The sequence below is a fragment of the Cetorhinus maximus genome, unplaced genomic scaffold, assembly GCF_964194155.1.
Source record: "Cetorhinus maximus unplaced genomic scaffold, sCetMax3.hap1.1 HAP1_SCAFFOLD_3355, whole genome shotgun sequence".
Lineage (NCBI taxonomy): Eukaryota > Metazoa > Chordata > Chondrichthyes > Lamniformes > Cetorhinidae > Cetorhinus > Cetorhinus maximus.
The window spans coordinates 1606-28909 of NW_027599270.1; the positions used below are offsets into that span (position 1 = coordinate 1606).

At 45.3% G+C, this 27304-nt stretch overlaps 2 protein-coding genes across 3 annotated transcripts; both read right to left on the reverse strand.

Annotated features, from left to right (window-relative positions):
• Window positions 1-448: 448 nt before the first annotated feature.
• LOC144677969 (uncharacterized) lies at window positions 449-1878 on the reverse strand. Its single transcript, XM_078537918.1, has one exon. It carries the CDS (start codon window positions 1703-1705, stop codon window positions 584-586), a length of 1122 nt encoding a protein of 373 aa, XP_078394044.1. The 5' UTR covers window positions 1706-1878; the 3' UTR covers window positions 449-583.
• A 5916-nt stretch (window positions 1879-7794) lies between these two features.
• Window positions 7795-17132, reverse strand: LOC144677967 (uncharacterized). Of its 2 annotated transcripts, none has more exons than XM_078537916.1 (3): window positions 16922-17132; window positions 13570-13669; window positions 7795-8990 (listed from the first exon to the last, which is right to left on the reverse strand). In XM_078537916.1, exon 3 carries the CDS (start codon window positions 8890-8892, stop codon window positions 8248-8250), a length of 645 nt encoding a protein of 214 aa, XP_078394042.1. In that variant the 5' UTR covers window positions 8893-8990; window positions 13570-13669; window positions 16922-17132; the 3' UTR covers window positions 7795-8247. The 2 variants fall into 2 exon arrangements, with proteins under 2 accessions (XP_078394042.1, XP_078394043.1); XM_078537917.1 differs by lacking the exon at window positions 16922-17132 and adding an exon at window positions 14840-15309.
• Window positions 17133-27304: the final 10172 nt, after the last annotated feature.

Consider the following 27304-nt stretch of genomic DNA (forward strand, 5'->3'; position numbering starts at 1 on the left):
CCGCTGTAACCTTGGGTCATCCAAAATTCTGCCACCCTATGTCTTAACTCACAGACAGATCCTCCATCTCCACAACCCCCTCCTCTAATTCTGGCCCCCTGTGCATCCCACATTTCAATCACTGCACCATTGGTGGTCATGCCGAGAAGCCCTAGAATAGACTACAGGGCATGATGGGAGAAGGGAGATAAACTGGAGAAAGGTGTGAGTTCAGGGCTCAGGTAAGGAGGAACTTTGGAGACAGTTTGGCCCGGTGCACTAGTATAAGGGAGGGAAGCAGCAGAGGCAGCTGATTGGATTGTTTCAATCTTAGTGACAAGGAAATTCCATGATCTCCTCATACTTGTTGGAAGGTGAGGATGGAGGAGACAGGGAGTGGGAGAAACCTTCAAAAGTGATTAACTTGTGTTAGAAATATTAGAAAGATTCAACACAATGTATTCAACACAAAGCTGATTTATTTGACTTTTATCTAAAATATTAGCCCATGTAACTGCGTTGGAAATTATTAACATCAGTAGAAACAGACCAAATGAACACGGTTCAGTCCTCTGTGATTTCCAGCAAAACCCAATCACTCTAGTTACTTATGAATTCGCTGGTGTCTCATTAGGTTGGATGACTGTGTGAATCTCTTTCCACACTTGGGGCAGATGAACGGTCTCTCCCCAGTGTGAACTCGCTGATGTGTCAGTAGGGTGGATGACTGAGTGAATCCCTTCCCACAGTTGGGACAGGTGAATGGCCTCTCCCCGGTGTGAACTCGCTGGTGTACAGTGAGATCAGATGATGTCTTGAACCCAGTCCCACACTGAGAGCACCTGAATGGTCTCTCATCAGTGTGAATACGTTGATGGCGCATCAGTTCCCCAGAACTCTTAAAACAGTTTCCGCAGTCCAGGCATTTAAAAGGTCTCTTATCAGTGTGAACACGTTGGTGGGACATCAGCTCCCTGGAATTTTTATAGCACTTTCCGCAGTCTGGGCATTTAAAAGGTCTCTTATCAGTGTGAACACTCTGGTGATTCAGCAGGGTGGATAACTGAGTGAATCCCTTCCCACAGTCAGAGCAGGTGAAAGGTCTCTCTCCAGTGTGAACTCGCTGGTGTGTCAGCAGGTTGGATGACTGAGCGAATCCCTTCCCACAGTCAGAGCAGGTGAATGGCCTCTCGCCGGTGTGAACTCGCTGGTGTTCAGTGAGTTGAGATGACTGTCTGAACCCAGACCCACAGTGCAAGCACCTGAACGGTCTCTCATCCGTGTGGACACGTTGATGGAGCATCAGGTCCCGGGAACTTTTAAAGCACTTCCCACAGTCTGAACATTTAAAAGGTCTCTCGTCAGTGTGAACTCGCTGGTGTGTCATCAAGTCAGATGACCGAGCGAATCCTTTCCCACACTTGGAGCAAGTAAATGGTCTCTCCCCAGTGTGAACTCGCTGGTGTCTCAGAAGGTTGGATGACTGAGCGAATCCCTTCCCACAGTCAGAGCAGGTGAATGGTCTCTCACCTCTGTGAACTCGCTGGTGTCTCAGCAGACTGGATGACTGAGTGAATCCCTTCCCACATACGGAGCAGGTGAATGGCCTCTCTCCAGTGTGACTGCGTCGATGAGTTTCCAGGTCAGATGGAAATCTGAATCCCTCCTCACAGTCTCCACATTTCCACAGTTTGTCTCCACTGTGAACGGTACTTTTTCCTTCCATGTTCAAAATCCGATATTCAGGTTACAACAAATTGGGTGACTCTCTCAGATTCTGATGTGATGTTTGGTTTGAGTTTCCTGACTGAAAAATTCTCCCCTTCTACTATCCTGTGAAATTGATTTAAAACAGAAAAAAATGGAGTGAGAGAGAACCCACAGAAACACAAAGGCAGGTTGTGAAATTGAATTTAATGATTCTGGTAATTTTTGGGGCCAAAACTAGGAAAAAATTACCATTAAAGCTGGTGGATTTTTTGTAAAAACCCAACTGGTTCATTAATGTCCTTCAGGGAAGGGGACCTGCCTCCAGTCTTGGCTACACAAGACTCTGGCCTCTATGAGAACACGAGGGGAAGGCGGTGGCATAGTGGTTTTGTCACTGGACTGGTAATCCAGCGATCCAGGGTAATGCTCTGGGGACCCGGGTTTGAATGCTACCACGGCAGATGGTGAAATTTGAATTCAATAAAAATCTGGAATTAAAAGTCTAATAATGACCATGAAACCATTGTTGTTTGTCGTCAAAACCCATCTGGTTCACTAATGCCCTTTAGGGAAGGAAATCTGCTGTCCTTGCCTGGTCTGGCCTACATGTGACTCCACACTCACAATGCGGTTGACTCCTAAATGCCCTCTGAACAAGGGATGGGCAATAAATGCTGCGCTAGCCAATGACACCCACATCCAATGAATAAAGAAAAAGAAATAGGAGCAGGAGTAGACCATAAGCCCCAATGAGCCTGCTCCGCCATTCAACATGATTGTGGTTGATCACAGAATCTTTACAGTGCAGAAGGAGGCCATTTGGCCCATCGAGTCTGCACTGGCTTGCTGAAAGAGCATTCTACCTCATCCCACTATCCTGCTTTAACCCCGTAACCTCACACATTCTCTCTCCTCAGGTAGCAATCCAATTCCATTTTGAATACCTCGATCGAACCTGCCTCCACCACCCTCTCAGGAAGTTCGCTCCAGACTCCAACCATCCTCTGGGTAAAAAACAAAATTCCTCACATCACTTTTACTCCTTTTGCCCATTATTTTGAATGTGTGCCCTCTAGCTCTTGATGCACTCATGAGTGTGGCAACAGTTTCTCACTATTTACTCTGTCCATACCCCTCAGAATCTTGAATACCTCTATTAAGTTTCCTCTCAGCCTTCTTTTCTCCAAGGAAAACAGACCCAACCTCTCCAATCTACCCTCGTAGCTACAGTTCTTCATCCCGGCAATCAAGAGTTAATCGACGGGGTGGGGAGGGCAGACAGGAAAGTAGAGTTGATGCCACAATGAGATCAGCCATGATGTTATTAATGATGGAACAGGCTCAAGTGGCCAAATTCCTGCTCCTAATTCTTGTGATCTTATGAGACAAAGTCCCGTCTTCACACTGAGGATACCGTCCATCATGTTGTGAGGCACTATCACTATGTTAAATGAAATAGATTCAGGATGGATCTAGATATAAATGGGCATCCATGAGGTGCTGTGGATCATCAGCAGCAGCAGAATTGTATTCATCCACAATCTGTAACCACATGGCCCACATATCCCTTACTCTACCATTACCATCAAGCCAAGGGACCAACCCTGGTTCAACACAAACTGCAGGAGAACATGTCAGAAGCAGCACCAGACATTCCTAAAACTGAGATTCCAACCCTATACCATAAGACTACATGCATTCTAAACAGTGGAAGCAGCATGCTTGAGACAGAGTGAAGCAATCCCAAAAACAATGGATCAGATCAAAGCTCTGCAGTCCTGCCACATCCAGTCAGGAAAGGTATGGATAATTAAACAACTAACAGGAAGAGTAGGCTCCACAAACATCACCATTCTCAATGATCCCAGCATATCAGTACAAAAGACTGGGTTATGTGTTTAGTGATCCCGGGAGTGTTACCGATAACTTCCCTGCATCCCGAGGCTAGGACAGACAATCTGGAAGGTATAGGGAGCTGGGACTTGTCTGTGAGAATAACTGAAGGCACGAGAACTGAAATAATCTAGAGTTAGAAAGGAGAAAAGACTCCAAAAATGGAGCAGTTCGCAACTGGACATCAATTAATCTTCTCTTATGTTGGAGAAATTAAGGTCTTGATAGTGTGCCTGAAACAATATTAGTTCATCTTTGTCTTTAACAACACTTTCCCGCACGCTCCCCATTTCCCTCGAATACCTGAGAGACCAAAAATCTCTCCATCTCAGCCTTAAATATATTTAAAGATGGAGCATCCAGAGCCCTCCGGGATGGAGAATTCTATGTGACAAGAGAAAAAGAGAGAGAGAAGTGGGAGAGACACAGAGAGAAAGAATGAGAGAAATGGGATAGAGAAAGAATGAGAGAAATAGAAGGGCACAGGAGGGACAGAAGCGGGTGGGAGAGATGGGGGCAATGGGAAGGCATTTTAGAGACTGACAACTGAACCACAATTTGATAGAATCTCCCAAACCCTCAACCTCCACCATCTGGAAGGACCAGCGTAGCAGGTGTATGTGAACACCATCACCTCCAACTCACACACTGTTCTGACTTGTCTGATATCCAGGACTGGATGAGCAGAAAGTTCCTTCATTCAAATATTGGGAAGATTAAAGTCATTGTCTTCATTCCCCAATACAAACTCCGTTCCCTAGCCAACGGCTCCATCCTTCTCCTTGACAACTCTCTGAGGATGAAACAGACTGTTCAAAGCCGTGGTGAAATATTTCACCCCAAGATGAGCTTCCAACCACATATCCACATCATCACCAAGACCACTTGTTTCCACCTCAGTAACATCACCCGACTCCACTCTAGTCTCAGCTCGTCTGAAACTGTCATCCATTCCTTTGTTATTTCTAGGCTTAACTCTGGCTGGAGGTTCTAGATTCAGGGGACACAGTCTCAAAATAAGGGGCAGGCTATTTGGAACTGAGATGAGGAGGAATTTCTTCACTCAGAGGATGGTGAATCTTTGGAATTCTCTGCCCCATAGGGCTGTGGAGGCTCAGTCGTTGAGAATGTTCAATACTGAGATCGTTAGATTTCTACATATAAAAAACATTGGGGATAAGGGGATAGTGCCAGAAAATGGTGTTGAAGTAGAAGATCAGCCGTGATCTCATTGAATGGCAGAAGGGCTCGAAGGGCTAAATGGCCTATTGCTGCTCGTATTTCTTACGTTTCTTCCTAACGCACTTCTGGCCAGTCTCCCACATTCAACCTCCCCATAATCTTTAGGTCATTCAAAACTCTGCTGTCCGTATATTTACTCGCACCCAGTCTTATTCACCCATCACCCCTGTGCTCACTGACCTATGAAAGTTCCTGTTTAAGAAGCACCAACACTTTAAATTTCTCATCCTTGTTTTCATGTTCCTCCATGGTCTCACCCCTCCCTATCTCTGTAATCTCCTCCAGCCTCACAACCCACCCAGGTCTCTGCACTCTGCTCATTCCAGCTTCCTGAGCATTCCCGATTTTAATCGCTTCATCCTTAGTATCCACATCTGAGCTCAAAGGCCAAAAGCACTGGAATTTCCTCCATAAACCTCTCCGCTCTCTTTCTTTCTTTCCTCGTTCAAGATTCTCCTTTAAACCTACATCTTTGACCAAACTTTTGGCCATCTGCCCTCTTACCTCTTTACATGATTCTGTGTCAAATGTTGCTTTTTAGCACATCTGTTAAACCTGGGAAGGTCTATTACATGAAATGTGCTATATAAACACACATTGTTGTTGTTGATTTGGACATATATCGCTGTTCCTTCATCATCACTGTAACTCTTTATCTAACAGCATTGTGGGAGCACCTTCACCACATGGACTGCAGCGGTTCAAGAAGGTCAAACATCATCTTCTCCACAGGTAACTGGGGATGGGTAATATCTGCTGCTGGTCTTGTGGTCCTGGGCAGAGGAGTGGGACCAGCTGATTTGTGCTTGCAGAGAGCCAGCACAGGCAGGACGGGCTGAATGGCCTCTGTCTGTATTGTAACCATTCAATGATTCAATGATAAAGAACCGACACTGGAGACCAGCCTCTGGAACCAATGTCCAGCCTGATACAAACCGGCTCTTCATTGATCTGGGAGCTGCGGCCCCGCTCGGTGCAAACGGGGGAGGGGGACCGGTCAGTTTATTTCCGGGGTTTGCGGTTTACACAACATGTTTCCGGAGCCTCTCCGTCCACCCGCCGGATCCATCGCTCCCTCCGCCCCGCCGTCCCCCCCTTTTAACCATTGTGGACCCGTCTCCCCATCGCCATTACCCGCACTGCGCATGCTTCAATCACAGCCCGGCCCCGCCCCTCATTCATTCCGATTGGTTGGAGGACCAGCCCCGACGCTCGGTCCTCCAGTCCAGCCCCCTCTTCCTATTGGTCCGGAGCTTCCATCAATCACCCGGGCATTGTGACGGTCACAAGCGCTGAGAGCGGCCACAGACTCAGTCTGACTTGCTGATTCTTGGCAGCATTTTCTGTTTGGGAATTAGAGCTAGAGATGGATGGTCAGTTCCCCTCTGTCCGGGGGGGATTCACACTCATTTCCCCAGTGCAGTGATTCTCACGTTTATTTTACATGAGAAAGTCCCCGGTTCAATCCCGGCTGGAAACTTTGTGTTTAACATTGTTACTGATGAGGAATTAACAGTGAGTTTAGTTTCATGTCGAACAGGGTGACAGTTACTGTTGTCTCATTCTTTAAAAGCTCCTTCTTCACCTTTAAACAGGTAACGATAAGTGAGGGAAAACTGATCCACAGTGACCCAAAAACAAGATACTGCAGATGCTGCAAATCCGATCTCAAAACGGAAAATGTTGGAAACACTCAGCAGGTCAAACAGCATCATTCACAGTGAATGTTTCAGGTCGCTGAACTTTTATCCAAACTGGAAAATTTCCCAGATTTAACAGTTTATAAACAAGTCCAGAGTCAGAGAAAACATGGACAGACAGAAGGAAACAACAAACGGTCTTGTGACAGGATGGAAGGCTGGAGAGAGTAAATGATAAAGGGGACAATGGTGCAAGGCAACATTGGGTGACCAGACAATTAAAGAAACTAATGGGACAAGGAAACAAATAAGACAGGTTCAAAGGAGGGATAAATGGTAACAGCAGAGCCATTACCAGCATCTACTGCCCTAAAAATGGGAGTGATGTTTATGATATGAAATTATTAAAATTAACGTTGAGTCTGGAAGGTTGTAAAGTGACTAATCAAAGACGAGCTGCTGTTCCTCGAGCTTCTGTTGGGCTTCATGCGGCAGTACAGGAGGCCGAGGACTAAGAGGTCAGACTTGAAGTGAGGCTGAGAATTAAAACAGTAGATGAGAAGCAGCTCAGGATCACACTTGCAATGTGAATGGTGATTTTACATGAAGCAGTCACCCAATCTGGATTTAGTCTCCACAGTGTAGCGGAGACCACAACGTGAGCAGTGAATACAGAATACTAAATTGTAAATAGTACAAGTAAATTACTGTGTCACCGGGAAAGTGTGTTTGGGAACCTGGAACGTGGAAAGGGAGGAGGTGGCAATGAATCTGTTTCAATAAGTTTGTAACTGACCAATGCACAGTTGTTCTGTTGTGCTTTATATTTTAATGGGAATTATCAAATGTTTTTAACCACTATGATCTTGGCTGGTTGACTATAATGTCTTCACATTTCTCTGTTGATCTATCCAGGAGGACTGGTGTGGTAAGAAGGACTTGTCTGTAAAATACAGTCACTGTGAGCATGATAATGGAACATTTGTATATCAAAGGGCAGTGATACCTGATCACCTATCGAGTGAGTGAGTTTGTAACAGTGTAACTCAAATAATTACAGCTACCACAGGAGATTCTCTGGCTACAAGTCAATAAGGAAGGAATCAGAACTGTGCAGTCCCACCCAGCTGGATATCAGTGGAGAGGCATTGGAGGAGGATGGAGTGGTCATTGGTGTCTGCTGCCCTTGTCCTTCTAGGTGGCAGTGGTCGTGGGTTTGGAAGATGCTGTCTAAGGAGCCTTGGTGGGTTGGAGGTGAGTACAGAGGAGACGGGAGAGGGATGCACTTAACTTGTGTTATAGATATTAAGAAGACTCGGCACACTGTGTGTTTAACACAAAGCTGATTTATTTTTATTATATCCAGAACATTAACACCTCTAACTGGCCTGGAGTTTATTAATATCAGTAGAAACAGACCCCAATGAACATGGTTCAGTCCTGGATGTAATTACCAGAAAAATCCAATTACTGTCGTCACTTGTAAACCTGATGGTGACTCAGCAGAGTCCATGACCAAGTGAATGTCTTCTTAGACTCGGAGCAGGTGTATGGCCTCTCTCAGTGTGAGCTCTCTTGTATCTCAGCACGTGGGATAACTGACCGAATCCCTTCCCTCACAAGTAGCAGGCGAATGGCCTCTCTCAGTGTGAACTCGCTGGTGCACATTGAGTTGAGATGATCGCTTGAACCTAGTCCTGCAGTGAGGACACCTGAACAGTCTCTCGACTGTGTGAACACATTGATGGGACATCAGTTCCCTGGAATATTTAAAGCACTTCCCTCAGTCTGGGCATTTAAAAGGTCTCTCCCCAGCATGAACTCGCTGGTGTGTCAGCACGTGGGATAACTGAGTGAATCTCTTCCCACACATGTAGCAGGTGAAAGGTCTCTCTCCCGTGTGAACTCGCTGGTGTCTCAGCAGGCTGGCTGAACAAGTAAATCCTTTCCCACACATGTAGCAGGTGAACGGTTTCTCGCCAGTGTGAATTCGCTGGTGCACAGTGAGGTGAGATGATCGCTTGAACCCAGTCCCACAGTGAGAGCACCTAAATGGTCTCTCGTCAGTGTGAACACGTTGATGGAGCATTATTTTCCATGAACTTTTATAGCATTTCCCACAATCTGGGCATTTAAAAGGTCTCTCCCCAGTGTGAACTCGCTGATGCCTCAGCAGGTTGGATAACTGAGTGAATCCCTTCCCACACTCGGAGCAGGTGAATGGTTTCTCCCTGGTGTGAATTCGCTGGTGTGTCGTCAGCTGGGATGATCGAGAGAATCCCTTCCCACACACGGTGCAGGTGAATGGTCTTTCCCCAGTATGAGTGCGTCGATGAGTTTCCAGCTGACACGGGTAACTGAATCTCTCCTCACAGTCTCCACATTTCCACGGTTTCTCTCCAATTTGAACAGTGCTTTTTCCTTCCATGTTCAAAATGCTATGCTGTTCAGGTTACAACGTATTGGGCGACTCCTTCAGATGCTGTTTTCTGACTGCAAATCCTCCCCTTCTAATATCCTGTGAAACTGATTTAAAACAGAAAAAGGGAGTGAGAGGGAACCCACAAAACACAAAGGCAGGTTGGGAAATAGAGCTGAATGAAAAGAGAGCAAGAGAGAAATAAAGAAAGAACACAGGGGGTAAAGGAGAGAGATTTTATATATATACAGCTTGACCAGAACTGTGTGGGAATGTCCAAAACCCTCAACCTCCACCACCGAGAAGGACCAGGGTAGCTGGTGTATGTGAAAACCATCACCTCCAAGTTCCCCTCCAAGTCACACACCGTCCTGACTTGTACGACATCTAGTGCTGGATGAGCTGAAATTTTCTCCATTTAAGTATTGGGAAGACTGAAGCCGTTTTCTTCAGTCCCCACTACAAACTCCATTCCCAGCCACCGACTCCATCCCTCTTCCTGGTAACTGCCAGAGGCTGAACCAGGCTGTTCACAACCATGGAAAAATATTTCACCCAAAGACGAGATTCCAAGCACATCCATATCATCACCAAGACCGCCAATTTCCACCTCAGTAACATCGTCCAACTCCACCCTCGTCTCAGCTCATCCTCTGCTGAAACCGTCATCCATTCCTTTGTTCCCTCTAGACATAACAATCCTAACACACTCCCTGCTGGCCTCCCACATTCAGCCTCCCTGTAATCTTGAGGTTATCCAAAACTCTGCTGCTCGTGTGTTTACTCGCATCAAGTCTTGTTCACCGTTCACCCCTTTGCTCATTGATCTTCAAAGGTTCCTGGTTAAGAAGCAGCAAAATTTAAAAATTCTCATCCTTGTTTTCCTCCCTGGCTGTGATCATCCTTATCTCTGTAGTCAACTCCACCCGCTGTCAAGATGGTATAATAATGCCTATAATGTTATTGGAAATTATTTAAAAATAGAGTTTAGTGGTGTCTGTATCTAAGTGTGTGTGTCTTAATTGGATTAAAGCCAGCTGGTCTAGAGGCTTTGATGTATAGAAGATAAGTAGGTTTGAAATGGTAATTAGATAAACATAGAAGGTGAGATGTAAAGGGGCCAATTTGCGTTTTTAAGTAGACCTTTCAAAAGAGGTGAAATATTACACCTAACCAGGTGAAGCTCAGAAACAATGTCTTTATTTTTTTCAAAGCTTACTAGTAAAGTGAGTATTATGAAAGGGTTTTATTGTTAGTAGGTTTAAAGTTAAAAAAAACCGAGTGACAATGCAAATTTGCATTCAAAGAGGAAAATATATATAAAGGAAGAGAAGGCTGTTGGTAAAAGGAGGAGGGATTCTAAGATCTAAAGCCTCCAGCCTCTAAGCCTGTCTGCAAGGACCCAGTGCTGAAAGAAACTCATATTGAATGTGACTTTCCAGGGAGTGCTTTGCCAGGGGTCATAGAGTCATAGAGGTCTACAGCACAGAAAAAGGCCCTTCGGCTCATTGAATCTGCGCCAGTCAAACAAGTACCTAATTATTCTAAAACAAAAATAAAAACAGAAACAGAAATACCTAGAAAAACTCAGCAGGTCTGGCAGCATAGGCGGAGAAGAGTACAGTTGACGTTTCGAGTCCTCATGACCCTTCAACAGAACTAAGTAAAATTAGGAAAGGGGTGAAATATAAGCTGGTTTAAGGGGGGTGGTTTTGTTGGGACAAGCAGCTAGTGATAGGTGGAGATAACCAAAAGCTGTCACAGACAAAAGAACAAAGAGGTGTTGAAGGTGGTGATATTATCTAAAAGAATGTGCTAATTAAGAGTAGAAGACAAGACAGATAAGGTACAGATAGCTCTAGTGGGGGTGGGGGAATACTAAAAGGTAGAAATAAACAATGGTGGAAATACATTTAAAAATAATGGAAATTCGTGGGAAAAGAAAAAATCTTTTTAAATTATAGGAAAAAAACAAAAAGGAGGGGGAAGAAATGGGAAGTGGGTGGGGATGGAGGAGAGAGTTCAAGATCTAAAACTGTTGAACTCAATATTCAGTCCGGAAGGCTGTAAAGTGCCCAGTCGGAAGATGAGGTGCTGTTCCTCGAGTTTGCATTGAGCTTCACTGGAACAATGCAGCAAGCCAAGGACAGACATGTGGGCATGAGAGCAGGGTGGAGTATTGAAATGGCAAGCGACAGGGAGGTCTGGGTCATGCTTGCGGACAGACCGAAGGTGTTCTGCAAAGCGGTAACCCAGTCTGCGTTTGTTCTCTCCAATGTAGAGGAAACCGCATTGGGAGCAACGAATGCAGTAGACTAAGTTGAGGGACATGCAAGTGAACTGCTGCTTCACTTGAAAGGAGTGTTTGGGCCCTTGGACGGTGAGGAGAGAGGAAGTGAAGGGGCAGGTGTTGCATCTTCTGCATTTGCATGGGGAGGTGCCGTCTGAGGGGGTTGAAGAGTAGGGGGTGATGGAGGAGTGGACCAGGGTGTCACGAAGGGAATGATCCCTACAGAATGCCGCCAGGGGGGGTGAAGGGAAGATGTGTTTGGTGGTGGCATCATGCTGGAGTTGGCAGAAATGGCGGAAGATGATCCTTTGAATGCGGAGGCTGGTGGGGTGATAAGTGAGGACAAGGGGGACCCCATCATGTTTCTGGGAGGGAGGAGAAGGCGTGAGGGCAGATGCGCGGGAAATGGGCCGGACACGGTTGAGGGCCCTGTCAACTACCGTGGGTGGAAAACCTCGGTTAAGGAAGAAGGAGGACATGTCAGAGGAACTGTTTTTGAAAGTAGCATCATCAGAACAGATGCGACGGAGGCGAAGGAACTGAGAGAATGGGATGGAGTCCTTAATCCCATTTTCCAGCCCTAGGCCCATAGCCTTGTATGCCATGGCATCACAAGTGCACATCCAAATACTTCTTAAATGTTATGAGGGTTTCTGCCTCTACCACCCTTTCAGGCAGTGAGCTCCAGATTCCACCACCCTCTGGGTGAAAAAAATTCTTCCTCACATCCCGTATAAACCTCCTGCCCCTTACCTTAAATCTATGCCCCCTGGTTATTGATCCCTCCACCAAGGGGAAAAGTTCCTTCCTGTCTACCCTATCTATGCCCCTCATAATTTTATACACCTGAATCATGCCCCCCCTCAATCTCCTCTACTCCAGGGAAAATAACCCCAGTCTATCCAATCTCTCCTCATAACTAAAACTCTCAGCTCAGGCAACATTCTGGTAAATCTCCTCTGCTCTCTCTCTCTAGTGCAATCACATCCTTCCTACAATGCGGATTCCAGAACTACACGCAATACTCTAGCTGTGGCCTAAGCAGAGTTTTATACAGTTCCAGCCTAACCTCCCTGCTCTTATATTCTATGCCTCGGCTAATAAAGGCAAGTATCCCAGATGCCTTTATAACCACCTTATCTACCCGTCCTGATACCTTAAGCGATTGGTGGACATGCACACCAAGGTGCCTCTGATCCTCGGTACTTCCCGGGGTCCTGTCATTCATTGTGTATTCCCGTGCCTTGTTTCTCCTGCCCAAGTGCATCACCTCACAGTTATCCGGATTAAATTCCATTTGCCACTGATCAGCCGATCTGACCAGCCCGTCTATATCCTCCTGTAATCCTCACTATTTACCACCCCACCAATTTTCATGTCAACTACGAATTTACTGATCAACCCTTCTACATTCAAGTCTAAATCGTTTATATATGCCACAAACAGCAAGGGATCCAACACCAATCCCTGTGGAATCCCACTGGACAAAGGCATCCAGTCACAAAAACGACCATCACCCTCTGCTTCCTGCCACTCAGCCAATTCTGGATCCAATTTGCCAAATTGCCTTGGATTCCATGGGCTCTTCGTTATCTGTCTCCGATGCGGGACCTTATCAAAAGCCTGTTTAAAGGTCTGTTTAAATCTGTGTTTTACTGTTGCCTTAACTGGAGTGTAACTGAGAGTCAGGTTAATTAGGAGATTTTTGTAGTTTTTATAGCAGTAATTTTGTAGACATATGTATGTGCTTAAAATCTTTCTTGTATTAATAAATGTCTAATTTAGTTTTATAAAAAAAACCCGAGACTCAGTGGTCTTATTACTACTGAATTCAAAGCCTGCATCTCAAAACATACAAATTGCAAAAATGGGTTATGACAGTTGTTTCAAGTTTCCTTCCGGGATTTGAACAACTCAGCATTTACCATTGGATGTGTCATAATACCCACACAACCCTCCACTCAATGGATTTCCTCCCTGGCTGCGATCATCCCTATCTCTGTAATCTCCTTCACCCACAGAACCCCCTGAAACATTTGTTCATCTACCATCGGCCTCTTTAATATTCCAGATAATAATCACCCCACCACTGGGGGTGCTCTTTCAGTTGCCAAGACCACAAGGGTTTTAAATTCCTCCTTAAACCTCTTCGTCTCCCTATCTCAGTTTCCTCCTTTAAGGTGCTCCTCAAAACCTACCTCTGACCAAACGTTTGGTCACCTGAACTCATGTCTGCTCATGAGGCTCAGTGTCAAATTTTGCTGTGTAACATTTCTGTGAAATGTCTTGGAATATTTTATTACATTAATTTGTATTTATATCACACTTCTGTCATTGACTTGGACATATATCACCATTCCTTCATCATCACTGGTGAATAACCTGTAACTCCTTACCTAAGAGCATTGTGGGAGCACCTTCACCACACAGACTGCAGCGATTCAAGAAGGTCAAACATCATCATCTCCACAGGTAACTGGGGATTGGTAATATCAGCTGGAATGTATGAAGAGAGAAACAAGGTTAACATTTCAGGTTGTGCAAAATAAATTACATGGAATTACAATGATGCAGAATTTGATGGTTAATATAAGTTCTGAAACATGAGAGAAATGTACAATCGCACCGGAAAAACAATTCCTGACTGTAAGATGCTGCAGGAAGATAAAACTGGGAAGTCGGCAGCACAAGGTCGAGGGATGAACAATGGTGGAAACCTCATTCAGACATGGTTGCTGAAGTAACAGTAAAATACTAAACACAGCTCAAACACACTCAGAGACAGAGGAAATTAGACAACAGCAAAGAGGTGATCAGGGAGGGCAGAGGTGAAACAGGGCAGTGGAAGGACATGGATTAGATCCACCAGTCCAAGAGCCATGGAACCCCTTACAGACAACACAGCATAGCACTAAAAGCTCTAAATTCTAGATGAATGGTTAACTAAGCCGACAAGTGAAACAATTTCGGTTTTCAATTTTAAAATCTCCTGCTGGAGCCTACAGGTGTAAAAATATCAGAAGCACTGGAGTCGGAGAAAAATCTCCCAGTTGAGGAAATACCCAGGGAGCGGAGGTGATGTCACTGAGCAATTGTCGGTGTGTGATGACATCACAGACACGAACACAGAACATCTGGGTCTGTGCAAACCAGTGGTCACCACACATTATGAAGGATGTGAGGGTCCTTGAGAGGGTGCAGAGGAGGTTTACTAGGATGGTTCCAGGGATGAGGAATTTTAGTTGCAAGGTTAGGTTGGAGAAACTGGGGTTGTTCTACTTGGAGCAAACGAGATTGAGGGGAGATTTATAGAGAGGTACAAGTTTATGGCAGGTTTACATGAGGTAGATAAAGTGAGTTGAGATGAGTGCTTCAATCCAGTCCCACAGTAGGAGCACCTGAACGGCCTCTCACCAGTGTGAATTCGCTGGTGTGCGGTTAGTTCAGACGACTAAATGAACCCGGTCCCGCAGTGAGAGCACCTGAATGGTCTCTCATCAGTGTGAACATGTTGATGGGACATCAGTTCCCCAGAGCTTTTATAGCACTTCTCACAGTCTGGACATTTAAAAGGTCTCTCCCCAGTATGAACTCTCTCATGTCTCAGCACATGAGACAATTGAGTGAATCCTCTCCCACACACATAGCAGGTGAACGGTCTCTCACCACTGAATTCGCTGGTGTACAATGAGTTGAAACGATCCCCTGAACCCAGTCCCACAATGAGAGCACCTGAATGGTCTCTCAACAGTTTGAACAAATTGATGGTACATCAGGTCCCCAGAACTTCTGTAGTATTTCCCACAGTCTGAACATTTGAAAGGTCTCTCCCAGTGCAAACCCGCTGGTGTGTCAGCAGGTTGGATAGCCGAGTGAATCCCTTTCAAAATTCGGAGCAGGTGAACGGCCTCTCCCAAGTGTGAATGCGTCGATGAGCTTCCAGCTCAGACAGGTAACTGAACCTCTCCTCACATTCCCCACATTTCCACTGTTTCTCCCCACTGTAAACGGTGCTTTTTCCTTCCATGTTCAAAATCTGATGACATTCAGGTTACGATAAATTGAGCGACTCCATCAGATCCTGATGTGATATTTGCTTTGAGTTTCCCAACTGCAAATCCTTCCCCTTCAATACTCTGTGAAGTTGATTTAAAACAGAAAAAAAAGAGAGTGAGAGAGAACCCACAAAAACACAAAGGCAAGTTGTGAAATTGAGATAAATGAATCTGGTAATTTGTGGAGCTGACACTAGCAAAAGTGACCATGAAAACTGCTGGATTGTCATAACAACCCAACTGGTTCACTAATGTCCTTCAGGGAAGGAAACCTGCCACTGAGACAAAGGGGAGGCAGAGAGTGAAAGAGAGGGATTTTATATATCTACAGCTCGACTAGAACTTTGACAGAATCTCCCAAATCCTCAACCTCCACTAACTAAAAGGATGAGGGGAGCAGGTGTATGTGAACACCATCACCTCCAAGCTTCCCTCCATGGACTGCAGCAGTTCAAGGAGATGGCTCACTCCCACTTTCTCAAGGGCAATTAGGGATGGGCAATAAATGCTGGCCCAGCCTGTAACTTCCATAAATGAATTTGAAAAAACCCGAGTCACACACTGTGCAGATTTGTCTGACATCCAGCACTGGATGAGCAGAAATCTCCTCCACTTAAATATTCCTGCCACTGGGTCAAAATCCTGGAACTCCCTTCCTAACAGCACTGTGGGTGTAGCTACACCACACGGACTGCAGTGGTTCAAGAAGGCAGCTCACCACCACCTTCTCAAGGGCAATTAGGGATAGGCAATAAATGCTGGCTGAGCCACCAACGCTCACATCATTGCCTTCAGTGCCTACTACAAATTCCACTCCCTAACCACTGACTCTCTCCCTCTTCTTCGCAACTGCCTGAGGCTGAATCACACTGTTCACAATCGCGAGATGAGCTTACAGCCACATATCCGCAACAACACCAAGGCCGCCTATTTCTGCCTCAGTAACATCACCCGACTCCACCCTAGTCTCAGTTTATCTGCTGTTGAAAGCGTCATCCATTCATGTGTTACCTGTAGTCTAAATTATCCTAATGCATACCCAACTGGCCTCCAACATTCAACTCCATCCTCCCACCCCTAGAATCTTGAGGTCATCCAAAACTCTGCTATCCGTGTGCTTACTCACATTCAGTCTTGTTCATACATCACCCCTGTGCTCACTGACCTACAAAGGCTCTCATTTTAAAAGCACCAAAACTTTAAAATTCTCATATTTTCCTCCATGGTTGTGATGATCCCGATCTCTGTATTCTCCTCCAGCCACAGCCCTCGCCGCCCCCTCGCCAGGATCTCTACACTGATCTAATTCCAGCCACTTGAGCATTCCCGATTTTAATCGCTCCACCATCAGTGACTATTCCTTCAGTTACCTAGGTCACAGCTTTACGCCTCACTCTTCTTTAAAATACTCCTTAAAACCTACCTCTTTGACAAAGCTTTTGGTCACCTGCCCTAATATGGCTCATGTGGCTCAGTGTCAAACGTTACTTTGTAATATTTCTGTGAAATGCCTTGGAAAATTTTATTATGCTAAAAGCATAATTATTGTCACTGCCTTGGACATATATCGTTGATTTGCCTCATCAATTACACATTGTAACTCAAAGTGTGAAGCAGCTTGATGGACAATTGTCCTCAGTCTGTCATTGGGAACCTTTCAAAAAATGCCCACAATAAAGATGGCGACCGTTACCTCGGGGCTGGAATCGGAACAAAACTGCCGTCCTGGCTCCGTGCAAAAGTGGGAACGCTAAGGTCTTTTTCGGGGTTTTGCAGATTACTCAACATGTTTACGAACCCTTTCGGCCTACCCACCGGATCCATCGCTTCCTCTGTCCCCCTACTTTTCCCCTTACCGATCCGGATCCTACCGTCTCTCCATCGCCATTTCTCGCTATGCGCATGCTCCAAAGTTTTCCTCACTGCGCCTGCGTACTGCTGTCCGGTGATGTGGATAGGGGATATTGCCCACCGCGGGGGATGATGGGTGAAGGCGTCGCCATTGAAAGTACAAATTGTTGTATCGCGATTTGTTTTCCTGGTGTGGTACGGAGACTGGGGCGGAGGATCAAATAATAAACTTAGGAAACAAATTAAATCGTTATATTATATTGAAACTATTGGAGAAAACTCTGAAGGAGAGAATCTATCTCCACTTGGAGAGGCAAGGTTTGATCAGGGATAGTCAGCATAGGTTTGTCAGAGGGAGGTCATACCTAACAAATTTGATTGAATTTTTTGAAGAGGTGACCAGGTGTGCAGATCAGGGTAGTGCAGTTGATGTAGTTTATATGGATTTCAGCAAAGCCTTTGACAAGGTTTTGGCTTGTAGGAGGCAGAGGGTGATGACAGAAGGATGCTTTAGTGACTGGAAGCCAGTATCCAGTGGCGTACCACAGGGATCTGTGCTTGGTCCCCTATTATTCATCATTTATATAAACGACATAGATGACTATGTAGGGGGTAGGATTAGTAAGTTTGCGGATGACACAAAGATTGGCTGGGTGGTTAACAGTGAGGTTGAGTGTCTTGGGCTACAGGAAGAAATAGACGGGATAGTCAAATGGGCAGATAAGTGGCAGATGGAATTTAACCCTGAAAAGTGTGAGGTGATACACTTTGGAAGGAGTGATCTGACAAGGAAGTATTCAATGAACAGCATGACATTGGAAGTTCTGAAGAACAAAGGGACCTTGGTGTGTGTGTCCATAGATCTCTGAAGGCGAAGGAGCATGTTAGTGGGGTGGTGAAAAAGGCATTTGGGACACTTGCCTTTATCAATCGAGGCATAGGTTACAAAAGTAGGGAGATCATGTTGGAGTTGTAGAGAACCTTGGTGAGGCCACAGCTGGAGTACTCTGTGCAGTTTTAGTCGCCACATTATAGGCAGGATGTGATTGCACAGGAGGGGGTGCAGAGGAGATTCACCAGGATATTGCCCTGGGATGAAACATTTAAGTTATGAAGAGAGGTTGGATAGACTTGGGTTGTTTTTGTTGGAGCAGAGAAGACTGAGGGGTGACCTGATCAAGGTGTACAAGATTATGAGGGACATGGACAGGGTGGATAGGGAGCAGCTGTTCCCCTTAGTTGAAGGGTCAGTCACAAGGGAGCATAAGTTCAAGGTGAGGGGCAGGAGGTTTAGGGGGGATGTGAGGAAAAACTTTTTTACCCAGAGAGTGGTGACGCTGGAATGCGCTGCCTAGGAGGGTGGTGGAGGTTGCCTCTCATCCTTTAAAAAGTACCTGGATGAGCACTTGGCACATCATAACATTCAAGGCTATGGGCCAAGAGCTGGTAAATGGGATTAGGTAGGTAGGTCAGGTGTTTCTCACGTGTCGGTGCAGACTCGATGGGCCGAAGGGCCTCTTCTGCACTGTGAGATTCTGAAACCCAACTGCGCGGATCCTCCATTATCCAGCAGAAAGAAGGAGAATGTGATTTGGTGGAAAATAGAGAATCTCCAAAGAGCAGCAATAACAGCAAAATCCAACCCCTACAGTCACATATGAACTTACTGGTGCCCCAGCAGGCGGGAAGAACAACTGAATCGCTGTCCACAAAGACAACGTTTAAAAAGCCTTTTTCTACCAGGTGGGAAAATTCAGTCAATGTTTTCACACGTGTAAATTATCTGAATGGTCTGTCACGATGTGGCTATGCTGCCGTGTCCTGTCAGCTCTGAAAATCCTCCCCCCGGTGCAACTACACAAGAGTTTCCATCTTAAATGGCAACGGAATCACTCCTCACAGTCAACAACAACAAAAATCTGCATTTATTTTACACCTTTACTTTAATAAAACATCCCAAGATGCTTAGCATGGGTGAAATTGTAGCAGTGTTTTTGGGACCAAATTAAAGACAAAAACACAATTTCAATACAATTTTAGCAACATAAATCTGTGGCTCTGTTAAATGGTTCATCACATTGTATAACATTCCTATGGTTGTAAAACAGCAGATTATCTGGCTCAATATGATCTGTGCTTTGGTAGATCTGCTGTGAATATAACACATAGGGAATAGCTACGCATTTCAAATTTGTTCTATCACATACATTTACTTTAATCAAATGTCTTGAAGCTGATGGTCTCCCAGGCTAATTTATTCAAAAGCCTTAATAACCAGTGTTTCTTGTTTCCCATTTTTTTTTCTACAGCTCCAGCATTCATCTGACCCCATTGTTTTTTCTCACTTCAGTTTTCAATCACTGTTGTCTTCAATATCCTTTTTCATAATCCATTTCCCATCTATGTCCACCCAACTATTCAGATTTTGTTACAAAAGCTGGTAACGATGTGAAATGTGTCATGCAGCCTGATATTTAACACTATTTTGGGTGGTGGGGATTGATTATTGAGTACAATTCATGCAAGATGTATTCCTTCTTAGGGAGTCCCATCTGAAACATTAACCATCACATGAGGTTTAAATGGGAAAATGTTTTTTTATCGAGACCAAGGAAGCGCAAAAATTATCCCAAAGTTCATGGCCATGAGCATGGGTGTCGAGTCCACACAGATGAAGCACAATTGCCAGTTGGTCCTCGCCAGCAACAAGAACTCCCACTCCCCATCATCCCCCAGACCCCTCAGCACAGCTCCTGGCCTCTCCCTGCCATTTGAAGCTCCTCACATCTGCATCCTGTTGTTGTATCAGGTGATTAAACACAGCTCCGCACTGTGTCCAGGAATTCCTTCCCATAATGTGCAAAAGCACTCAGTCACTTCAAACACATCAACAAGACAATAAGTAATGGTGGAGGCACTGAAATGGCAGGAGCTGGAACCGCGGTGAGAGCAGGAAAGTGATAGCATGAAGTTAGAGGGAAGGAGGAGTAAGATGTGTCAGTGTGAAATTGGAGGGGGGGGAAAGAGGAATGTCAGTGTGTGGATTCCTCTATCATAGCCTTTCCTCGTCCTCAGAATACAACTGTGATTTGAAGGTGTTTCGAAACAGCAACGCGCCATGCAGTGGAAGAACACCAATTTATACCTGGGTCTGGCAGTTCCTCCAGGGTTTAATAACCTGCTGCCTCCAGCTCTGTCAGACTGGGGCTGTGGCAACTGGTGAGGGAACCAACAAGAGCGAAAATCCTTGAACTTATTCTCACCATTCTACCTGTCACAGATGCATCTGTCCATGATAGTACTGATAGGAGTGACCCCACATGGCCCTTGTGGAGTCAGAGTCCCACCTTCACACTGACGATTCCCTCCATCGTGTTGTGTGGCACTGCCACTGTGCTAAATGGGATAGATTCAGAAGAGATCTAGCAACTCAAGACTGGGAACCCATGAGGCAGTGGGAGCCATCAGCAGCAGCAGAATTGTATTCAACCACAGTCTGTAAACTCATGGCCCAGCATATCCCTCACTCCACAATTACATCAAACCAGGCAATCAAGCCTAGTTCAATGAAGAGTGCAGGACAGCAGGTCAGGAGCAGCACAAGCCATATTGGAATGTCAACCTGGTGAACCTACAACACAGGACTGCTTGCCAAACAGTGGAAGCAGCCTATGATTGCCAGAGCTAAGCGATCTCACAACCAATGTATCAGATCAAAGCTCTGAAGACTTGTGTCCCAGAACTAGTGACATCCTCAGCCAAACCGTTCCAGCAGCTTTCCAAAGAAAATAAAACCCAGCCTATGAAATGATTCCTCTTCCCAACTGTTTTTGATGTGAATAAGGTTGAGTGGGAGTTCACTAATTTCTCTCCCTTAATCTTATGAATCAGATCATTCTTGACATGGGTCCGCTGCTATTGGGCACCCAGGGAGTGACCATTCTAATTCGGTGACTCTGAGCAGTTTTGTTGGTCCAGGGGCTTGAGTGAAACTTGCCACTTTTAAAGTGTCATCATTCATTGTACATTAGGCCGCACCAACAAACTGGTCTCTCACATTTCCAGTGAAGTGGAGGAAGTTTGCTTTCATAAACCAGCAACTGTGATAAAGACAAATCAGGATGGAGAAAGACTCAGTTGCAGCACAGTGACACAGTGGAGAGCTGAGGTTCACCCATGAAAGCAGCAAAGTTTTAAAAAAAAGCAACGGCACCCAAAGTGGGGCTTGAACCCACAAACCTGAGGTTACAGGCCTCATGCACTACTGACTGTGCTAGCCAGAAGCTCAAGGGACTGATGCTTTCCATTCAATCATTCACAGATTCCCTTTCTTAGTTGCACCTCCTTCCAAACACTGATCCATTTTCTTCAGGATTTGTTCCTGGATTTAATATTTACCTGCTTTGTGACCTCATTTTGAGATCAGATTCTCTTCAATCTCGAACACAAGTTGAATTGCAAACCTGTCGGACAAACAATGGAAAACAAGTCAGTCGGTAACACAAATCCCATGGTGCTCATTTTCAGATTCACAACAGTCAACCTTTAAATAAAAGGAAGGAATTTTGCAGTGAAAATATTTAGAAAGTTGTTTTTATTTGTGACACACTCACTCGGGTATTCTGTAAATGCTGCTTGGAGGTTCAGTGACCGGGATATAATCTAGCTGTATTTTCCTGAGCTGGTGCTGGGTGTATTGGGAGGTTTGACCTGGGTTGGAGTATCTTGTATCCCAGGGATGGGCACTAACCCACTGACTGAAGCTGCAGCCGCCGCTTTCTGCTGGCAGCGGGCGATTGGAGAGTGCGGGGCCGGAATATTGCTGCTTTTCTGCTTTTCCCGGTCTCACTCACTGTGGAGCTGAGGAGGAGCGAATGGGTTTGTTTGAATCCAATAACTTCACAGATTTCCAATGGGTTAGATATAGGTACAGGGTAGGTCCAATCATTTTCTCATTAAACTTGAAATAAATTAATCAATAATTTATTTGTGTGTGGCATGGGGCAGGGAGGGGGAATATGGTGGCACAGTGGAAATATCACCAAACTAGTGATCCAGAATCCCAAGCTAATGATCTGGGGAACAAGGGTTCAAATCCCAGTGGAATTTGAATTCAAGTAATAATCTGGAATTGAAAAGCTAATCTCAGTAATGATGACCATGAAACCATTGTTGTAAAAACCCATCTGGTTCACCAGTGCCCTTTAGGGAAGGAAACCTGCTGTCCTTACTTGATCTGGCCTACATGTGATTCCAGACCCACAGCAATGTGGTTGACTCTTAACTTCTTATGAAATGGTGTGACAAACGACTCAGTTCAAGGGCAACAAAACCATAAAATGTTGGAAAAGCTCAGCAGGTCTAACAGCATCCGTGGAGAGTAAAAAAAAAGAGTTAACATTTCGAGTCCATATGATTCTTCTTCAGAGTCATCCCTTCAAGCCTTTCAGTGTCTTGTCTGTTACCAAGTATTCTGATTGTCCCAAAGTTGAAATTAGGTTGAAATCCCTGGTGTGCTGTAACGAGAATCCTTTCAATGTCTCAGATCAGTTAACTTCACTGATAACATCAGAATCAATGTTCCAGCATCTTAAAGAAGGGAAAGGTGCCTTGACTGACACACACTAAGTCCAGATGTCAGTTTTTCTCCTCTTAACCCAGAGAAATTAAGACCACAGATGCTAAAACTGATTTTCTTGACATATTCTGATATATCCTGACCATTCACTAACTGTAAATTTCTCCTGAACCTTGGGGTTGTGACTGCTTCCTGAAAGAAAGTGTCCAGCTGACTCTCCCCCTCCGTGATGGCCCTGATGTCTGCAGCTCAGACTGCAGCTCAATAACCCTGAGCCCAGGTTTCCTGAGCTGCAGACACTCACCACAGATATGATGGTCCAGGATCGCAATATTCTCCAGAAACTCCTACTTGCTGCAGTCCCGACACAGCACCTGCCCTGCAAAGAACTTTAAACTCTGGCCCAGTGATAGGAGTTATTACCTTCTGCAGAAATAAAGCATGTGATTAACAGCAGCATCCAACCCCTGCAGTCACACATGAACCCGCTGGTGTCTCAACAAGTTGGATGGTCGATTGAATCCCTTCCCACACTCGGAGCAGGTGAATGGCCTCTCCCCACTGTGAGTGCGTTGGTGTGTCTGGAGATTGGATGACTGAGCGAATCGCTTCCCACACACGGAGCAGGTGCATATCCTTTCCCCAGTGTGAACTCGCTGATGTTGAATAAGGTGAGATGATTGTCTGAATCTCTTCTCATAGTGAGAGCAACTGAATGGTCTCTTGTCAGTGTGAACAAGCTGGTGTTTAATTAGATCAGGAGAGGTTTTAAAGCAATCTCCACAGTAAAAGCATTTAAAAGGCCTCTCGTCACTGTGAACTCTCTGGTGTGACCCCAGGCTGGATGACTTAGTGAATTCCTTTCCACACACACAGCAGGTGAACGGTCTCTCCCCAGTGTGACTCCGTCGCTGAGTTTCCAGCTGGGATGGGAAACTGAATCCCTTCCCACAGTCCCCACATTTCCACGGTTTCTCAATGGTGTGGGTGTCCTTGTGTCTCTCCAGGTTGGAAGATCTGTTGCAAACTTGTCCACACACAGAACACATGTACAGTTTCTCCCCGCTGTGAATGGTGTGATGTTTTTTCAGGCTGTGTAACTGGTTAAAGCTCTTTCCACAGTCAGTGCACTGGAAGACTCCCACTCGGGTGTGTGTGTCTCGGTGCTTTTCTGGTCACACTGATGTTTGTTATCTTTTCCCACAGACAGATCAGAGAAACATTTCTCCTTCCACATTCAAAGGTTGATGATATTCAGGTCCTGATGAATCGACTGACTCTGAGAGGTCTTGATGTGATGTTTGGTTAGTTTCCTGTGCAAATCATCTCCTTCTAATATCCTGCAGAAAGAGTTGACAGTGTCAGTATCGCTATCAGTCCATGTTAGAAATTCAAAACAGACAATTCTAGATTCTATGCAATCTTTTTCTCTCTCTGTTCTTCCAAACATGTGATCTAAATCAAACTAAAAGAAGCCCCAAAAGGCAAAAAAAGCAAATGGAATTTTCACAATTAAACCACAATGTTAATTGCAGTGACTATGAGACACTCTGCAATCTGAGGTGCCCATTGTTTGTGGCAGGCATCAACCATACGGATGGACACTGCATCCTCGCTGGCCCTGGCCACCAGGGCACAGGCAAGACCATAGAAGACTGACCCGCAGCCAGAGGGTCCCACCCACCCTAGATCTACAAGTTGTAACCACGTTGAAGAGCAGCTCCAGGACAAGATCCTCTGATGTACCCAGTCCCCTCCACACTGGGCAGCAGCGATTAGGAGCCTGGGTCTGAAGTGTGACCAGACATTGAGGAGCAGACCTTCAGGTAATTATACAGGGGCTGCAACCTCTCACAATGAATATATACATGGCCCATGGACTCCTGTAGGCTGCAAACATCACCTGCAGCCTGGGAGTGGGTGAAGCTGTTTAAAAATGTGTTGCCCAGATAACAGCATCTCCCGGGCACTGGGACCCAGTTGGGAACAGATTCCCCCCAACCCCACCTAACCCCCCTGCAGCCCCGCCTACTCCCTTTTGTGTCACCAGGACGTCCGCGCATGCGCTCTGCTCCCCGCTCAACCAAAATGGCGGCCGTTAACTTGAGCTTGTTCGTTAAAAAGAACCGGGCTGCAAACGGGGGTATCTCAGGGTCTTATTCGAGGTTTGGAGCCTTTACTAGGTGTTTAGAAACCCTCCCCGTCCTCCCGCTACCTCCATCGCTCCCTCCGTGTTTTCACTTCCTTACCGGTTTGGAGATAAGGCAGACAAAAGACACCGCATCGCCATTATGGCGCATGCTCCAAACACTGGGCGGTACTGCGCCTGCGCACTGCTCTCCTGTGGTGGGGATAGGGGACATTCGCCAACGCGGGGGATGCTGGGTAAACCCCTCGCCATCGAATGGCCTAATTGGTGAATCGTGAGTCCTTTCTTTGCAATGATGTGGGGATTGGGGCGAGTGTTGGGCAGTCAATAAAATTAGCAACCAAATTATACAGAAGCCCAAGTGCACAGAACCTCCATTATCCACCAAAAAGAAGGGAATTGATGGTGAATTGCAAATCCCTCAAAGTTTTACTGAAACAGCAGCAATGACGCGGAATCCAATCCCTCCTGTCAAATGTGAACTCAGCAGATGGGGTGACTGAGTGAATCCTTTCAGTGAGTAACTGTCAGGATTGTTGTCTCGTGGATATTCCTGGTTGTGTATTTTTAGTTAAGCTGTCACACACCAATAACACAGAGAAACCTGGAAACAGGCTGCAGCTCCTTTTTTTTCATTCATCACAGGATGTGGGTGACACTGCGGGCATTTATTACCATCCCTAATCGCCCTTGAGAATGTGATGGTGACCTGCCTTCCCAAACCGCTGCAATCCAATTGAATTTTACTTTCTCTGAGCGGTTTTGATATGACCAAGTGGCTTATGCACCATTTCAAAGGGTCAAGCACATTGCTGTTGGTCTGGAGTCACCTGAAGAACAGGTGAGGCTGGGATGGCAGATTTCCACTCCTCAAGGATGTCAGGGGACCAGTTGGACTTTTGTAACAATGCATTTGTTTCATAATCACTGATAACAGCTTTTATAGTAGATTTTTATTCCGGATTTATTGAATTAACTGAATTTAAAATCTCTAACTGTTGTGATGGGATTTGAACTCACATTTCCAGATCATTATTCCCTCTCGATCACTAATCCAGTAATGTAACCACTATGTCTGGGCATGTCATCAGAATGCTTGAATTCAGATTGACAAACAGGTGCTGTACTCAGAGCTACACCAGGGAGGCCCTTCACATGGGTCCAAATGAAACTTTTCAAAGACAATCTCAAGACCTCCATGACATTTTGCTCTATCAACATAAACACTTGGAAAGCAGATTCCCAATCGCCTCCAAAATGGTGATTCATCATCCAAAAACGTTTCAATCAACAAGAGCAGCCACTGAGAGAGACAAACAGAGAGGGCAGCTGCTCGTGTCAACAATCCATCACCAACTCCACTGGCTGACAAGCCCCATGTCCTCACTGTTGGCAGAGCCTGCAAGGCTAAAATAGGGCTCATTAGTCATTTGTGAACCCACAGCTAACACTGACATCTCACTTCCACCCAGTCATCGACAAGAAAGAATCATCCATGACTTGAGGGATTGTCAATGAATCACCACAATGTTATCTATTTTATCTGCAGATCGAATGTTGGTTACACAATTGCAGCAGCAGTTAACAGCCTCCTGTGAACTCCTCCATGCGATATCTTAGTGCAGATTTTCAACAATTTATTTTGTGTGTGCTTATGTTAAATGAGTTAATACTGATTTTATAAACCAATTGTTAGGCCTCAGTTAGAGTGCTATATTCATTTCTGGGCATCACACTTTAAACAGGATTTCAAAGCATTAGAGAAGGTGATTTACTAGAATGGTACCAAGGATAAGAGGCTTCAGGTATATGGAGAGATTGGAGAAACTAGGATTATTTTCCTTGGAGCAAAGGGTCAAAAATGGAGGTGGTGGCATCGTGGTATTGTCACTGGACTAGTAATCCAAAGACCCAGGGAAATGCTCTGGAGACTGTGTTCGAATCTCACCAAATCTCATGATGACCATGAAGGCCTTATCAAATGTCATAGAAACCCATCTGGTTCACTAATGTCCTTTAGAGAAGGAAATCTGCCATCCTCACCTGGTCTGGCCTGCTTATGACTCCAGACCCACAGCAATATGGTTGACTCTTAAAATGCCCAGAACTGACACCACATGGACTGCAGCAGTCTGAAAGAAAAAAGATGCAATAGCAGTTTTCAAAATCATGAACGGCTTTGACAAACTAAAGAAACAGGAAGGGTCTCCAGCAGCAGAAAAATAGCTAATCAGAGGACACAGATTTCAGAACATGTTTTTTAAGCAGTGTGTTTTTGTGATCTGGAATGCACTGCCTGAAAGGGTGCTGCAAGCAGATTCAATAGCAACATTCTTGGGAGAATTGAATAAATAGTTGAAGAGAAGAAATATCCAAGTCTAGGAGTAAATAGCAGGGGAGTGGGACTAATTCGATAGCTACACTAATGAGCTGGTACAAACATGATGAGCTGAACACCTTCCATTAGCTCCTGTACCATCTGAAGACAGTGGCAGATG